Source organism: Neomonachus schauinslandi, chromosome 13 (assembly GCF_002201575.2).
Source record: "Neomonachus schauinslandi chromosome 13, ASM220157v2, whole genome shotgun sequence".
NCBI lineage: Eukaryota > Metazoa > Chordata > Mammalia > Carnivora > Phocidae > Neomonachus > Neomonachus schauinslandi.
The window spans coordinates 2,693,704-2,707,463 of NC_058415.1; the positions used below are offsets into that span (position 1 = coordinate 2,693,704).

The 13,760-nt window shown below is 52.2% G+C and overlaps 1 protein-coding gene across 1 annotated transcript in view; it reads right to left on the bottom strand.

The window, feature by feature from the left end:
- Positions 1 to 5,214, bottom strand: part of SHC3 (SHC adaptor protein 3) — a 92,359-nt gene extending 87,145 nt beyond the window's left edge. The window contains exon 1 of the mRNA XM_021694406.2: positions 4,759 to 5,214. Within this exon, the coding sequence (XP_021550081.2) occupies positions 4,759 to 5,214 (456 nt within the window). The remainder of the gene's footprint in view (positions 1 to 4,758) is intronic.
- Between the last annotated feature and the right edge of the window lie 8,546 nt (positions 5,215 to 13,760).

Genomic DNA, 13,760 nt, shown 5'->3' on the forward strand with positions numbered 1-13,760 from the left:
GTGGTGTGTGGTGTGTGTGGTGTGTGTGTTTGTGTGTGGTGTGCGTGGTGTGTGTGTGTGCGTGGTGTGTGTGTATGTGTGGTGTGTGTGTGTGGTGTGTGTGTGTGGTGTGTGTGTGTACAGTGCACACACATTTAACACACTTGCTATACGGTGTCACATAAAAAGAGAGCTGATTACGCTTTCCAGATTAAACTAATAATTTTGTCTATTGATCTCAAAAGAATTTCTTAAACTTTTTCAAACCATTTAGATAATATTTACACATAAGCCACCCACATGAGATTTTTCAAAAAAAAATTTAAATCAACTTTGCAAGTTCTACTCCACATCAAAGAACAATTTTTTTCATCCAGAACAAAAACAAAATTCAATCAATCCCATCATGATAACGTCTCATGGCGAAATAAGTCTGCAATGACCTTTGCTCATGGTGTCACAGGAATACAACACTAAGACACAGAAGAGCGAAGGTATTTTTAACAAACCTGAGGCAAGCGGATAAAATGCCAATTTAAAATAGTTTTTAGAGTAAGTGCAGTTTATAAAGACCATCTATAAAGAGCAATAGAACATTTATAAATAAAACAAGTAATTTATACCACCCCAAATATCATCAGATTCACAAATGGGAGAAACAAAATAATTTTTAAAAGAGTTTTTGTAAAAAGAAGGCTTCATTCCCAAAGAAAAACAGTCCAGCGTATCAGGAGAAAAGTCCATAGCTCTCTGATAGAATCTCCTGCAAATAGCCCCTAACCGAGACTGTGGTAAGAGCAGACGGCCATCTGCAGATGTCCGAAGGGGCCACCACAGTATTTAGCAGCAGGTCACCACCCCTGTCTGTGTTGAGAGGGACCAGTGAGCACCTGAGGTCACCGCTCCTCACTCGGTTCCCAATTCTTGCTGTGGGCACTGGGGTCAGCCCTAAATAAGGTCACCTCCTTGCCGGTTTTGAGTCTGTGGTGTAATGTGCTCTAGGAGAAGCCCTTCCTCTGGGGACCCCGGGGCCAGCAGTGGGACCCCGAGCAGTCCCCACACTACTGCGCCCATCCGTCGGGGTCAGGGCTGAACCTCAAGGCCATGCCGGCCTTCAGATGGCCCTCCTCCCTCGGCCAGTGGCATGTCCATGCCTGTCTCTCCTTCCTAAGCTGTTCACTCTGCGGGCCTGTGTGTGGAGCACCCCAACATCGCCCTTAAAACCCGCCGAAGACTGGTCGTAGCCCTCATGGACACTCAGGTGTAGTCGCCTTGGACTCTGAGGCAAAAGAATTTCAAGGTGGACAGCACTATAATCAAAACAATTTCTACGCACCTTCCAGGTCCAAATGTGGTTTTGAGATGGAATTGTCATGGAAATATTCATCATTCTTCGCGGTTGTGTTACCAAAAGAGAAAAACGAGGGTCAAGCATACCTGGTGAGTAAGGGACAGGCGGGGCTGGGTGGCGAGAGATGGGTAATGGACGAGGGGACCAGGCTTCCAGAAATCCCTGATGTGGAGAAATGCCAGAGACAAGGAACATAAGGAGACCCCCTCCTTGGTCTTAAATGTCATAGACAAGATAGTTTCATGATAGTTACAAATTGACCACTGAAAGTAACCAAAGGAGACAGTGATCATGGTGTTACCGGTGGTGACCTCAAGAAGACTTAAGTTCCCTAGTTAGTTTTCTGTAAAAGACCAGCCCTAAAACCCCACAGTGGCCACCCATTCGGGACCCCGCTCACTCTAGAGAGCTTTTTTCTTTCCTTTCTGTTCTAACCTTCACTTAATAAACTTTCACTTCACTTCCTCCTTATGTGTCAGCGAGATTCATTCTTCGGCTCCATGAGACAAGAACCCTGCAATCCCACAACACTAGGAGGGTACAAAAGTCCCGCCAGGAAGGGCTCCTGACGTTCATCCAGCCCTGGAATCTGCATCTGGGGGAGCCCAGGGCCCTGGTGCCCTATCAGAGCAGACTTGCTGGTGGCACGTGGGATGAGTCAAACCCGCTGAGCTCAGAATTCTCCTGTTGCTCAAGAGCCTTCTCCGTCTCTAGACTTCATATCCTTCGTTAATTAAGATTACAACCTGCTGTTCAAATAGTTTGATGCTTCCTAGGTGAGCAAACCCCACCAGACTCCTGCACTTCACAGTTTCTACTCCCATGGAAGCAGATGGAGTTGAAATATTTTTCAATAAAAATCTTGCAGACGGCGTCTTCATAGTGCCATAGCAGGTATTTCTACGGGGGGGAAACCTATAATTATACAGCATATGAATTTAGAAATAGGAAAACATTGTGGGGGGCTCCTTAATTTAGAAATAAATTTAAGGGGCGCCTGGGTGGCTCAGTCGTTGGGCGTCTGCCTTCGGCTCGGGTCATGATCTCAGGATCCTGGGATCGAGCCCCGCATTGGGCTCCCTGATCAGCGGGAGGCCTGCTTCTCCCTCTCCTGCTCCCCCTGCTTGTGTTCCCTCTATCTCTGTGTCTCTCTCTCTGTCAAATAAATAAAAAAAAACCTTAAAAAAAAAGAATAGAAATAAATTTAAATCCAAGGCAATAATTAGTTCTTCCCCAAACCCTCAGCCTTTAGATTGACAGCTGATGTAGTCATGTAATAAACATTGCCTCTTTCTCTCTACCAGAGAAAAAAAAGCCAAGATACTAGTAAAACTATTCACAGATCAGCAAATAATACCAAGTTAAGAGGTTTCTTGTTTTTTTTTTTTTCAGTTTTGTGATTTTCCCAGAGAATAAGTCCATGATGTTCAACTCAACATGGGCAACGCGGAAATGCACCCCAACAGAGCGCCGTGTGATCTGGGGAACCAAGCGTGTGCACGAGACCTTGTCCTCAGTGTCCGACCTCCTTGCTAAGTGCTTCCACACTTCTCTGGGGAAGCCTGAGCTGATGTTCACCTGATCACCATTCATGGCACCGAACGCTAAGCAGGCACGCTAGGTGCCCCCCGGGCACTGCGACCATTTACTCGAGGCACGATCATGTGACCCCCAAACCCAGAGGCTCGGGCAGACCCAGCTTTTGCCCTCATGAGTTCTGCTGTTGCCCAGGTTCACAACCTTACACCAACAGGGTGGCCCCACAGTGCTGACTCGCTTCGTTCTGCTCTGAATCCAACCCAACTGACCTTTAAACTGGATCGCTCTTCGAAAAGCAACAGCAAAGCTCTAAGCCAAGGGAGGGATGTTTCTTCTAAAGGAAAACTTTAAAGGTGTAAGTTTGAGAATTCTCCCTCCATTTGAAAACTACCTCCTATGTTCAACATGACAGGCATAGAGAGTGAGCTTTGCCAAGGTCTGTCTATTTTAAACGTAGGCTCTTTTTCTGTTTTTTTTTTTTTTTTTGAGATAGCAATTATATTAGCACACTAGACGTCATCGACTCCAGTGCCACGATCTCATCTCAAAGTTGTCAGGGTTTTTGCTTGTTTTTTTTTTTTTTTTTTCTTTCTGTTTTGGCTCCTGGTTATATAATTTAAAGCAGGACCACAGGAAGGATATTCACTTTCTTTTATAAAAAACTCAAGCAGACGTGCATGATTTATGCCCATCTCCGTCCCTTCTGTAAAACAAATGAATCCATTTTCAGAAGGTAAGATGAAGATTCAATTAGAAAGCAGCCTCCATCGGATGAGAGGCCCCATTTTTAACAGTGAGGATCACATTCCTTTGTCAGTCCTGTTTAGACAGTTACAGATAATCCACAGTTAACTGCTTCTTTTAATATTTTGGTCCCCACACTGCCAAGATACAACATTTCATCTGAGGATGTGTCTGCTGAATTTCTAAACTGAATCTGTAGCCAATGGCTAGATTCCCTGCAGGCTTCTCAGCATGCCTGACGGCACAGTGGGGATACTGTGTGCGTCTCATCTCTTTTTAAACACATAGCCATGCCTTGGAGTGACCTGACAAATAATAGAGCTCCCCCCGCTTCCCCCTGTCTGGCACATGTCTGCCCGGCCGCAGCGCCCAGGGACAGCTCACTACTGTCCAACAGGCAGGAAGACAGGAGTGTGAGGCAGGCCCATGGACGGGAGCTGCGTGCTGGCTCTTTAAACATCATGAAATACTGGTATAAGGGAGGAATTTTATGGACCACACTGGGCATGATTGTATAATTCTTTGTGTTGGAGGAAAAACCTCCTTTCCAGCCGGCAGCTCCAGTGCTCAGCCCCTTTCAGCCTATTTAAAGGGAAGGCTACAGCCCCAGGGAAAAACAGTCCTAAATTCTCCTCTGCTGCTGTGAACCAAAACCCTCAGGTAGGGAAGGAAAGGCAGACACACCAGAGAAAACCTTGCTGGGTAGGAAGTACAAGCGGCTTACATAAAGCAAGGCAGCGTTTGGCCTGCATGCTAGAAGCCGCGGGAACCGAACCACCCACCCTGCCTCTTGGGGCAGACACAGCAGAAGTAGTCACACCGCCTGCATTTCTCGGGGCAGGGCTTTCCGGTCCTTCCAAGTGTGTTCACTGCGTCGGCCTGATGCCCACTTCCCAGGGACAGCGGCCCATGCCCAGAGGGCCACTGGCCGGACACATGGCACAGCCAGTGGCCAGGGGAGTGGAGCCAAGGAGAAAGCAGGCCAGAGTGAGGTCACCCATGGCAAAGCTTTTCCCCACCGGTGCGCAGCGGGCGCGTCCGCAGAGCCCCGTCCCCGCGGCCCCGCGAGCCGGCCGAGAAGGAGCGCGCGCCTCCCGGCCTCCGCGGCGACCCACCCTTCGGCCCGCGCCCGCACCCGCACCCACCTTGACGACGTAGGTGACTCCGGCCCCCAGCACCTGGTCGCTGGCGTGCGGGGCGCGCGGCGGCGGCTGATCGCCGGGCCGGCCCTTCCTGGCGGCGCGCATGGCCGGGGCGCCGGGGCCGGGGGGCGCGCTGCCGTCCGGGGCGGCCAGGCTGGGCGCGCTGCAGCTGCCCGAGAGCCGCGCGCCCGCCCGCGCCCTGGCCGCCGAGCGCCCGCGGAGGCCCGAGCTGGAGAGTTTCAGGTGGGACACCTTGTGGAGCAGATGGCCCAGGCTGCCCGGCCCATCGTCGGGCGCCCTGCGCAGCGCGTCTCCGGACACCAGGTAGGGGGCCGCCGCCGGGGCCGCGCGCGCCGCCGAGACCTTGCCGCCGCCGCTCACCGACAGGTTGTGCAGAAGGTCGTCGACCGATGTCACCGAGTCATTCCTGAAGCGGTTGTACTTGGTGCGTGGAAGCATGCCCCTCCGTGGGCTGGCCGCATCCGCCCGGGCGCTGCAGGGGCGAGCGCGGCCCGGCGGGACGCGGCGGCCGGGACAGCGGGGGACAGCGGCGCCGCCTCCCCGCTAGCGGCCCGCGCCGCCGCGGCCGCGCAGCCCCGGCCCCGCGCTCGGCTGCGGAGGGCTGCACGCTCGCGCCGCTCCAGGCATCGCTTCCGAAGGGGAGCGCCCGCGGCTCCGGCTGCGCACAGCGAGAGCGTGACTCACTCCAGAGGAGACCCTTCTCAACAAAGGCCCGGGGAGCACTGCAAATCACTTCCTGTAGCGCACACACGCGCGCACATACACACACACACGCACACACACGAAAGAAAGAAAGAAAAAGAAAGAAAAAAGAAAAAAAATACATACACCCACTGACAGCTCACTAGAGCCAATCAATTCTCCAACTGCCTTTTTCTACCTTCCCAGAGATTTCCTTCCGACCTTTGGTTGCTCGCCTCCCCATCCCCCCGACTCAGCATCTGTGCCAGAGGTCAGTCCAGTCCCTTCGGACGGTCAGATGAACTTTCTGAAACCCCTTCTTCTGTGCTAGGGCTTCCTGTCCCCCCGCTCAGCCCTCCGTGGGAGCCCCTAAGTGTCTCATAGCCATGCGTTAAAATGTGACGGAGGTTTTTTAAGAATAAGATCTTCAGCGGATCCTCATGAATTCTGATTTGGAAAGCAACAGAAATTGGTAAACAGCCAAAAACAGGAAAAAAGAAAAGAAAGAACAGAAAAGAATATTTACTCCCAGGTGAACATAAAATACCAATTTCCTGGGTTTTTCTGTTTTTTTTTCAAGGCAAAAGAGCAGCCATGACAAGTGTCTTTGTGGCAATGCAGTTCCTCCAAAAAAATAAATAAATAAAGAGAAGAAGAAGAAGAAAGAAAGAAAGATCTGCACAGAGCCAGTGAGGATGTGTTCCCTGCTAAGGACAACAGCCTTCCTCAGTCAGGGTTAGGTTGAAAACCTACTTCCAAAAAAGAAGAGGACTTCTCTGAGGAATGGCAGCCGGCTCCAGAAATCCATTCCAAAAAGGGGGCTGGGCTTGAAGCTTTATCCCAACTGAATGTGCTCAAGGTCTGGAAAAGTGCCTACCAAACGTCACAAATACATTTCAGTGTCCCTTCTGTTGCTGCTTTTCAACCCTGCATTAAGGAGGAAAAACATGCCGCTGCTCTGGTTACACAGCAGATCCGTTTCAGGAGTCAGACTCAGCTGCAGGGGACGGGCGGAGGCCTCCTTCCTCTCAGCCAGGGGCACGGGCGTTGGCGGCCCCCAGAAGGTCGGCAGAGACTCAAACCCGCTGAGCCCTGGCACGGTGGGCCGTGCATAGAGATAACCCACCTGACACAGAGAAACCTCCCTGTGCAAATGGCCAGGCAACTCTGTGCAAGCAAATGAATTTACCCCTAGCACCCTGCCTTCTCCCTCCCACGACTAGGCATGTGCCCCAGGGGGCACGGCGCCTGGCAGAGCTTTATGGACCAGGTGCCCGGAGGGCGGCTCCTGGCCGGCAGGTGAGGCCGGCCGCCCGGATGCAGGAGCGCAGGGCCGCAGCGGCCCTCCCTGGGCGCAGGCACTCATTCTCGCCCTTCCCCTTGCTCGCTTAGCAACAGCAAGTGCACACCCTATCGACGATGGTGATGGTGAGCGGAACTCCCCCCAAATCTGAAGCAAAAACGCCCTATCATTCCCCAACCCCGCTCTTCATTAGAAGCAGACAAAAACAGCGAAATGTGAATGAGAGGCTGTTTGTGTGAATGGAAGGGCTAGCAGCGAGCCAGCGATTCTGTGAATGAAGCCGGGCCCTGCAAGCCAGTGCCAGGCAATCCCCTGGCTCCAGCAGCCTCAGCCAATGAGCAGCCGCCCCGATGACTCATTGAAGAAGGCTTGCTCAATAGTGGAAGATTCCATTTCAATCAAAGGCGGGATCTTTATTCCAACGGCAGTGTGGGAAAAAAAAAAAAAAAAAAAGCCAGCCTGATTACAAAATGCAAGGAGGAAGGCACCGCTGTCATGGAGAGCAGAAAAACTAGTTTTTCAAGAAAATTCAAAAACCCTTGGTCAGCTCCCAGTATGAACAGGACGGCCTCTGTTGGAGGTGAGCTGTGCCCCAAAGCTTTCATTCAGCAGTTCATTTACAAGCAAGAAGCAGCCATGAATGTGGCATTTGGTTCAGCATTTATCATGAATGTACAGCAAAGGCACATTCAAGCCCTAGGCATCTCGCCCTTGATTCTTTCTGTGAAAGGATCATCAAAGATGCATGCAAGTTGAGTCTCCAAGGAGGAAAAAAAAAAAAAAAAAAAAAAAATTCAAGCTCCACAGTTAACCCTTTAGCCAACAGGAGATTTTTTATTCCTCTTATCATGAGCCGAGGGGAGGGAAGTTGGCCATTTTAAACTATCACAGTAATATAAATGTACTGCATGTGAGATCTGTAATCAAAGAACTCCTTAAGCCCAGCAGGAAACCCACACCCTCCCTCCCAGATCATGCCCGGGGCCCTCACCCAGAGCCGGTCTTGCCTAGTTTAGGCACTCTCAGACTGTAATGGTGTAGAGATCGATGCCCGATGAGATTTTCGTAGTCTGGTAGCACAGAAGGAAAGCGAAGGAAGGAAACCACTATAAAATCAGGCTTCAGACCCAAGAATGCCTGGGGTCATTGACAGTAGCTTTTCCAGAATATCGTGGTTTCCAGAATACTGTGGTTTCCCTTTTTAAATCTATGAACTTCAAAGTGGATTGGTTTTCTATTGATGTCATAATTCCAAGATTAGTGGTTTAAAATGACCCAACTGGGTTATCTGCCAATGTTGCAGGCACAAGTCTGGCATGGGTCACCCGGGGATAGAGCCCAGGGTGGGTGGCAGCCAGTTCCTTCTGGGGTTTCTCGGGGAGAACCCCTCTCCTCGCCTTTTCCTGCTTCTAGAGGCTACTGCCTCGAGTGCCTGAAGATGGGCCCTGGGGACGGTGGCTTTGCTCCCGAGAAGGTTTCATTCTACCCCGAGAAGCAGAAAATCTGACATTATCACAATAACCCAGTATGCTATGCAACAATTTAAATATATGTGGGATATAAAACCCTGCACAGGGGAGTCTACTGACCTTGGCCTAAGGATGTCACCTCAGCAGGGGTGACTCCGAAGCAGAGTTTTGAGGGAGTTCTGGGATCTTCCAGTTACACGGAGGCGAAGAGATACCTCAGGAAGAGGGGTTATGTGAGGAGCAGTGTTTCCAGAGCCCCGTGTAGATGGTCCCAATGTTGGGAGGCCAGGTCACTAAGACAGCTGGAAGTGGAGGGTGTCTCCCTCGCGATGCGGGATTTGAGACTGCATAGTGTGGGCAGGTTTGTATTTTATGTGGACACCTTGAACAGTAACATGGGGTGTTCTGGGGATTTGAGAGGGTAGCAGATAACAGTACAAGGGAAACATGATGGGGTCTTGAAGGAAGGCAAGGGCAGTGGGCTGGAAAGGAGGGGGTGGGCTCAAGATACAGTGAGAAGGTTAAATGATCTACATGTCAAGGGTCGATGAGGGCAAGTGAGCAGGTCGGCTTGTGTGGAGGCAGAGCTGAGATAGAGTTTGGGGTGCCAGATGCCCCGTGGTAAGCAGGGGAGGCCACAGGATTGGGCAGAGGGAGAGGTGGGCCTGCAGAGCTCCCTCCTGGCTTCCTGGATCCTCACTCATCCTCACTCAGCAGCTCCGAGACCGTGGCCCTCCAACCAAGCCCCTCTGTAGCTGAGCTCCTGAGGGAGGGGGCCATGGAGACCCCCACACCCCTGCGGTGGGGAGGAGGACTGCTGAGGAGGAGCCTGGGCAGGGTCCTCTGCATCCCCCAGGGAGAGGGATGCAGAACAAAGGCCATGCTTCTGACTGGATGGTGAGGCTGAGTGAGTCTCATCCATTGGGACGCAGAGCGCAGGTGGAGGAAGGAAGGTGAGGGCTGGGTTCTGGGTGTGCGGGAGTGGTGGCACATCCGTGGAGAGCCACTCAACGCTGAGGAGTGGACCTTGAAGGCCGTTGGCGTGCAAGTGGCGCCGAGCTCTTCAGTGACTGATGCACATTTAGGAAGGAAGAGGGACGAGGAGGAATCCCAAGGAAATGCCAGGCGTCCAGGATGGGAGCTGAGAAAAAATGACCAGGAGCTGGAGGCACGTGTGGAAGCCTGGTTGGATGGACGCCAGTGTCTTAGCTCAGCTGCTATAACACAATGCTATAGACCAGGCAGCTTCAACAGCATTTATTCCTCCCAGTTCTGGGGCCTGGAAGCCCAAGATCAAGGCTCCAGCAGATTGGGAGTCTGGAAAGAGCCCACTCCTGGTTCCTAGGGGATGTGTCCTCACACGTGGCTGATGGGGCCAGGGGGCTCTCGGAGGTCCTTTTAGAAGGGCACTAATCCCATTTCTGGGTGGACCTTCCTGACCTACTCATCTGCCAAAGGCTCTGCCTGCAAGCACCATCACACTGGGGGCTAGGTTTCAACATATGAATTGGGGGGTTGGGGGACCCACCCTGGTTTCAAGAGAAGATCAGTAATGGTTAATATGAGCACCAGCGGCAATTGTAACTACTTGAAGCATCCTGTGTTGAGCAGTGTACACCTGTCATGCCCTTCAGTTCCCGTGGCCTGTGAGATAGCACTTACATCCCATTCTGCATGGAGAGAACCTGGGGATCAGAGGGGTTTATGAAGTGAGCCAGGGCCACACAGGGTTAGGAACTGGCCAGGGTGCCTGACTCCAAATCCACGTTTATGGCCAGAACCTCACCTAATTCAGAGAGCTTGAGTCAGGTGTATACTGAGAACCATGACACTTTAGCAAGGAGAATGGAGGGGCTATGACGTAGGTCACAGGATGGTGCCAACCACACAAGAGATGAGAAAATGGATGAAAAAAATCATGCTTTCCGGGAGGTGGAGTGAAATGCAAGGGAGGGTCTGAGGCCATGGCTGGAGGTATAGCACGGAGGGTAGAGCGGGTGATGGAAGAATGAAGGGTGCGTTTAGGGGAAAACAGGATGGGACAGACGGAGACCCAGGGAAGGGGGAGGGCCAGGAGGGTGGGCAGAACTGTCACCCCAGAGCGGGGAGGGGAGAGAGGGAGGAACTGGGGAGCTGATCATCGGGGTTGAGTAGGAGACAGGTATTCTAAGGAAGAGACCTGGGTAAACAGATACTTCCAGAGACAGGGTTGACGGAGTCCAAAGAACGGTGAGCACCGGGATTCCTTCCCTTCACCTTACTTTCTCACCAAGGGTTCTTACCATCCCCACCTTTGGGACTGATGGAGGACAATGGAATCTCTGGAGCCAGTGGAATTCTAGCTGGAATTTTGGAGGAGAGCTGATGGGAAGGCAGAACCAGTGATAGGAAGGAGCGGGGAGGAAATGCCCCGTCTCTGTATCCCACTCTCTCATCTCCTGTAGGTGCCCCCTCTTGGCCAAACCCACGGGAAGCCAGAGGTGCAGAAGTCTGGCAATGGTGAGCTGGGCAGAGCAAGAGGAGCTGGACCCAAGATAAATCTCTCTGTGGCCACGGTAAGAAGCCAGAAGATCTTTATGCCTGATTTGGTTATTACGCCTGATTTTCTGTACAACATGAAAGTGAAGTTTGTACTTAAAACGTGAGAAGAGGGGACGCCTGGGTGGCTCAGTCAGTTAAGCGTCTGTCTTTGGCTCAGGTCATGATCCCAGGGTCCTGGGATCGAGTCCTGCATAGGGCTTATTGCTCGGCGGGGAGCTTGCGTCTTCTGCCTGCCACTCCCCCTGCTTGCAAGCTCTCTCTGACAAATAAATTAAAAAAGTTAAAAAAAAACAAACAAAAAGCTGCGGTGTCCCTAAGAGCAGAGGGCTGGTCTTCTCTGATAGTGTACATCGGCCTACACATGAGCTGGAAACAAAGTGAATCGTTGGACGGAGACTCATCCAAGGATGCAGGTGAGGGAGGGAGGGCAAGAGGAAGGCAGGCTAACAGGGGTGGGCAGGAGGCTGGAGAGAGGAAGGACAGAGATGGAAATGGCCACCGAAGGAGGAGAAAATGCAGGCCCGGTGGCCTTAAACACCTGAGGAGGCGGCAGCCCGGATTCTTAGGGATGCACAGCCCAGGGAGGTGGATGGAAGCAGGTCCCCCGGTGGTGCCCCTGAGGCATGGGTGGGGAGAGGAAGCAGCCACACCAGAGGGCAGGGGAGGGGGTGGGTCTCAGCTTCACTAAAGCCAGAGGTTGGGGTCATCCTGTGAGGAGGCTGGAAATGGAAGGGAGTTTACTGCTGATGACAATGTGGAAAGGGGTGGATAGCCGGACACTAGGGAAAGGGGGAATGAGTGCACGGGATGCTCAGTTGGCAAGAAATGCAAGCCATACCTAGAACTAGTAGAAGCACTGGGTGCCAGAGCCTGGGGAGGGTCCCTGAGGTGACAGACGTGCTCTCTGCAGGGACCCTCAGGTGCACACCCTCCACCTGCTGGGTGTAGGAATGTCTATGGTAGGAGAGTACTCTGTAACAGGTCCCCAGAGGGTGGAAACCCGGTGCCCAAACTGTCGAACCCAATAGTTCAGCACTACGGACAGTTCCCCCCAGCTTGGCCGCGGCTCCCGTCCCAGAGGCTCCCGTCCCAGAGGCTCCCGTCCCAGAGGCAGGCCTGCATGATGGCCAGCTCCCGAAAAGCTCTCAGGGCGTCAGCTCCTCTCCACAAGTGCTATCTCTTCACTTCTAAGCCCCAAATGTTGCCCCTCCATCCAGGCTGCTCCAGCCGCCCACACCCGTGGGAGCAATGGGGTGAGGGCCACTCAGCGGATGCAGCAGGCCTTGGACCGAGGGCCCTTTGTGTAGGTCCGTCCAATCCTGATGACCCTGTCCTGTAGATCCGACTATTGCCCCATTTGACAGGTGAGGACCCTGAAACCAGGAGAGGTTGCATGACTTTACGGGGTGACCTGGCTAGTGGGAGGCGAGCAGGGAGGCCTGTCTGACCCCAGCACCCCACAAACACAATCCCACAATGAGGCAAGGGGATCCTAATTCCAGCCCTGCCACTGCTCAGTCCCTCTCTGTGGGAGGAGCACAGGAACACAGTGCACCGTTGCCATGGTGACCCGGCAGCAAACCACAAGTCCACGCAGGGCTAGATCAAGGTGTTTTATTACTGCCGAGGTAAGAATGGCAGGTCACCATCTACTGCACATGCAGCGAGGGGAAGAAGCAAACTTCTCCTTTGGTGGGAAAGCTGTGGAAGTGCTGGCCCAGGTGGGGGAGATGGGGCAGGAACGGGAAGGCTTCAGTGCATGCTGAAAATGGACCCCGCAGAAAGCAAACCAGTTCTCACTTCAGAGAGAGGAGTCTGGGGGCCGAGTCTCTCGGGGAAAGGGGGAGAGAGAGGGCTTCCGGTACTGGCATGCGAAGGGATGGCTGGGAGGCCACCGCAGGCTGGAGAGAGTCGCTCAATTAAAATATGTGAGAGCCTTACTTCACTTGTAGAATAAATTGTAGCTTTTCCTGGAGAATTCATTCATTCAGAAAAATTTCAGTGGATTCTGTATTCCCATCAATTCCTTGACCATATGCATGTCAGGTTTTACATGGAAACTATTTCGTGCTCATGTTTCCTCAAAAGAATGTATTTTTATTTTTTTAAAGAGTTTATTTATTTGTTTGTTTACTTATTTATTTATTTGAGAGAGAGAGAGATAGCAAAGGTGGGGTTAGGTGCAGAGGGAGAGGGACAAGCAGATTCCCCGTGGAGCAGGGAGCCCAATGCGGGGCTCGATCCCAGGACCCTGAGATCATGACCTGAGCCGAAGGCAGACACTTAACTGAGTCACCCAGGCGCCCAAAAGAATGTATTTTTAGACACATCTCATTTTATCACACGATCTCCACAAATGCATTTCATGGCTGAATAATGTCCCATGGAATCGAGAAGATGTAATTCCCTCAGGCTCCCCCATCCATGGACTCTGGTTGTTTCTAGTTTAGGAATGTTGTGAACAGTGCCATGATGGGAGACTTTGGACCTCCAGCTCCTTTTGTTTCCCTGAATTATATCCCAGTAGAAATCACAAGGGAATGCAGACTTCTGAGCTCTTGACTGGTACTGCCAAGTGGCTTCCTGGGGATCCCTGATGGGTTTTCACTGCCAACTGCGATCAGTAAGAGCACACCAGGTTCACAGCAGCCTCACCGGTGTTGGGTTTTGGTACTTTGCAAACGGCTCTTCGAGGATCTGGGTCTAGATTGGTGGAGAGCATACCAGACTTTTGCCTTCAATCTGATTGGTTGGCTCCACACCGAAAGTGGTGAGACTTGCCCAGACCTCAGTGGGGGTGGTCTGCCTGCGGACTTGAGCCTGAGCAGAACTTGGCCCATGCCTCTACCTCAGAGGCTCACTTGGAACCTCAGACTCATCCTTCAGGGCTCACATGATAGTTTTGGCTATTTTTAACTTAGATTTTTTTTTGCCAGACTCTGTGTGGGTTTCACTGTACCAGTCAAAATGTCTACCATCTTAACCGTTTT